The sequence below is a fragment of the Cucurbita pepo genome, chromosome LG13, assembly GCF_002806865.2.
Source record: "Cucurbita pepo subsp. pepo cultivar mu-cu-16 chromosome LG13, ASM280686v2, whole genome shotgun sequence".
Lineage (NCBI taxonomy): Eukaryota > Viridiplantae > Streptophyta > Magnoliopsida > Cucurbitales > Cucurbitaceae > Cucurbita > Cucurbita pepo.
In genome coordinates this window covers 2,660,614-2,662,412 of record NC_036650.1, presented here as the reverse complement: position 1 = coordinate 2,662,412, position 1,799 = coordinate 2,660,614, and the positions used below count along the sequence as shown (strand labels likewise).

The following is a 1,799-nucleotide window of genomic DNA, read 5'->3' as shown; positions in this document are numbered from 1 at the left end:
AAATTCGAGCATCAATTTAGCCATTTCTAAGTTTCAATCAATTCTTGTGGTAAAATTACATTTGAGCCATTCAATCTTGATCAAGTTCGATTGTGGAGTGACTCAATTTAAAACAAGGTTTCCAAATCTTGCTTCCACATCTTCGATCGTAAGAGGTAATCTAATTCTAGCCTTATCTCTCGGTTGATCCGAATTTTGTATAAGGAGATGTTAATTAGTTTGATTCGAGAGTTCTTACTTCAACAAAAACTTGGATCGTTGGATTGAAGATTAGGGTTGCCTTATCACGTACTTCCAATATGCCAGCCTATATATCTTATGATATCATGTTCGTAATTATGCCTATAAGATATTGATGGTCCATGTATGATAAGCATAAGTCATGTACACGCAAGCATGTCTCATAGAAAAGCTATGATGTGAGGGAATGAATAGAAGTATGATGTGTATCATAACCATGTACCCTTATATAAAAAGTTAGTTTCACGGTTGCTAAATATTAAAGACATTTTATCTATATCTTCATTAAATTTTTTATTATTATTTATTTCATAGAATTAAAAAAAAAAAAAAAAAAAAAAAAAAAANAACAAACAAACAAACTGTTTACGAGAAGGCAGGAATTTCAACTGAGCATGACTTCAATTGAACATTCTCGATTGGCAGCTGATCCTTAGGAAAGTCACATCCACCGCTTTTGGCGGCCTTAACCAGCGAAGCACATGGCGGCGGATCCACATCGCTACTAAATCCCTCAATTTCCGTACAGTTCCACTGTAACTTTTTAGGATTCTTCGACAAACCAATCTTCACATTCGAAACACATATATCCGTGAAAGGATCTCCCGAAATTCCCGCCAAATTTGCCGACATTGTAACATTCTTGGCCACCACGTCTCTGTAATTAATGTTCTTAATCTCTGGCAATGCCGAGGGATCGAACTTATCATCCGCATGATCTTTGTAGTCTCCAGCAATCCAAAAGACGTATTTCATTGTGGATAGAAACATTCTTCGAACGAAAATGTCCTTGACGAAGCCGCCTCGTCCGCGAGCGGTTTTGATTCTGACAGCAGACTCTGTGTTGATTGCAGTGACATTTTCAATCCTGACGTTGCGGATTCCGCCGGACATTTCGCTACCAAGGGCGATACTTGCAGAATCTGGTGAGATGCAAGTGAGGTGGCGAATGACAAGGTCCTCGGTCGGCATTCCAACTTTGATACCGTATTCGTCCCATCCGCTTTTGATGGCGATGCAATCGTCACCGGAAACGNACTTTGATACCGTATTCGTCCCATCCGCTTTTGATGGCGATGCAATCGTCACCGGAAACGATGTAGCAGTCTTCGATTCGCGTGTTGGAACAAGAATCTGTGAAATTGTTGGGTGAAGGAATGAATGATGATGGAAATGGAAGGAGATGGAGGGAGAGAGGGAGCAAAAGGGCAGGAGAGTGACAGAAGAGAGTGAGCACACGCTGCAGCCAAATGTATGAAGGGCATACCTTTGCGGGTGCGTGCTCACTTCTCTTTCCGTCAGCTTCGCTTCCCCATTATTTTCCCTTCTGCTCTCTTCTTCTCTCTCTTCTCCTCTCCTGTTTTTTCCTCCTCTGATGGACTAATGACACTGGTGAAGTTGAAGCGGCCTCTTCGAAGCTTCAAGCGGTGCCACTGCAGTCTACAATTTCGCATCCACACTCGTAATTTGTCAGGTTGTTTTCATCCATTGCAATATTATTGTTCTTGCAATTCTCCATACCCTTTTCTTTTCTTTTCTTTTCTTGACATTGATTTCCA

General features: G+C 41.0%; 1 protein-coding gene across 1 annotated transcript; it reads right to left on the bottom strand.

Annotated features, from left to right (window-relative positions):
- Positions 1-606: 606 nt before the first annotated feature.
- LOC111808689 (probable polygalacturonase) lies at positions 607-1,505 on the bottom strand. The gene is made up of 3 exons (XM_023694831.1): positions 1,478-1,505; positions 1,276-1,374; positions 607-1,217 (listed from the first exon to the last, which is right to left on the bottom strand). Exons 1-3 carry the CDS (start codon positions 1,503-1,505, stop codon positions 607-609), a joined length of 738 nt encoding a protein of 245 aa, XP_023550599.1.
- Between the last annotated feature and the right edge of the window lie 294 nt (positions 1,506-1,799).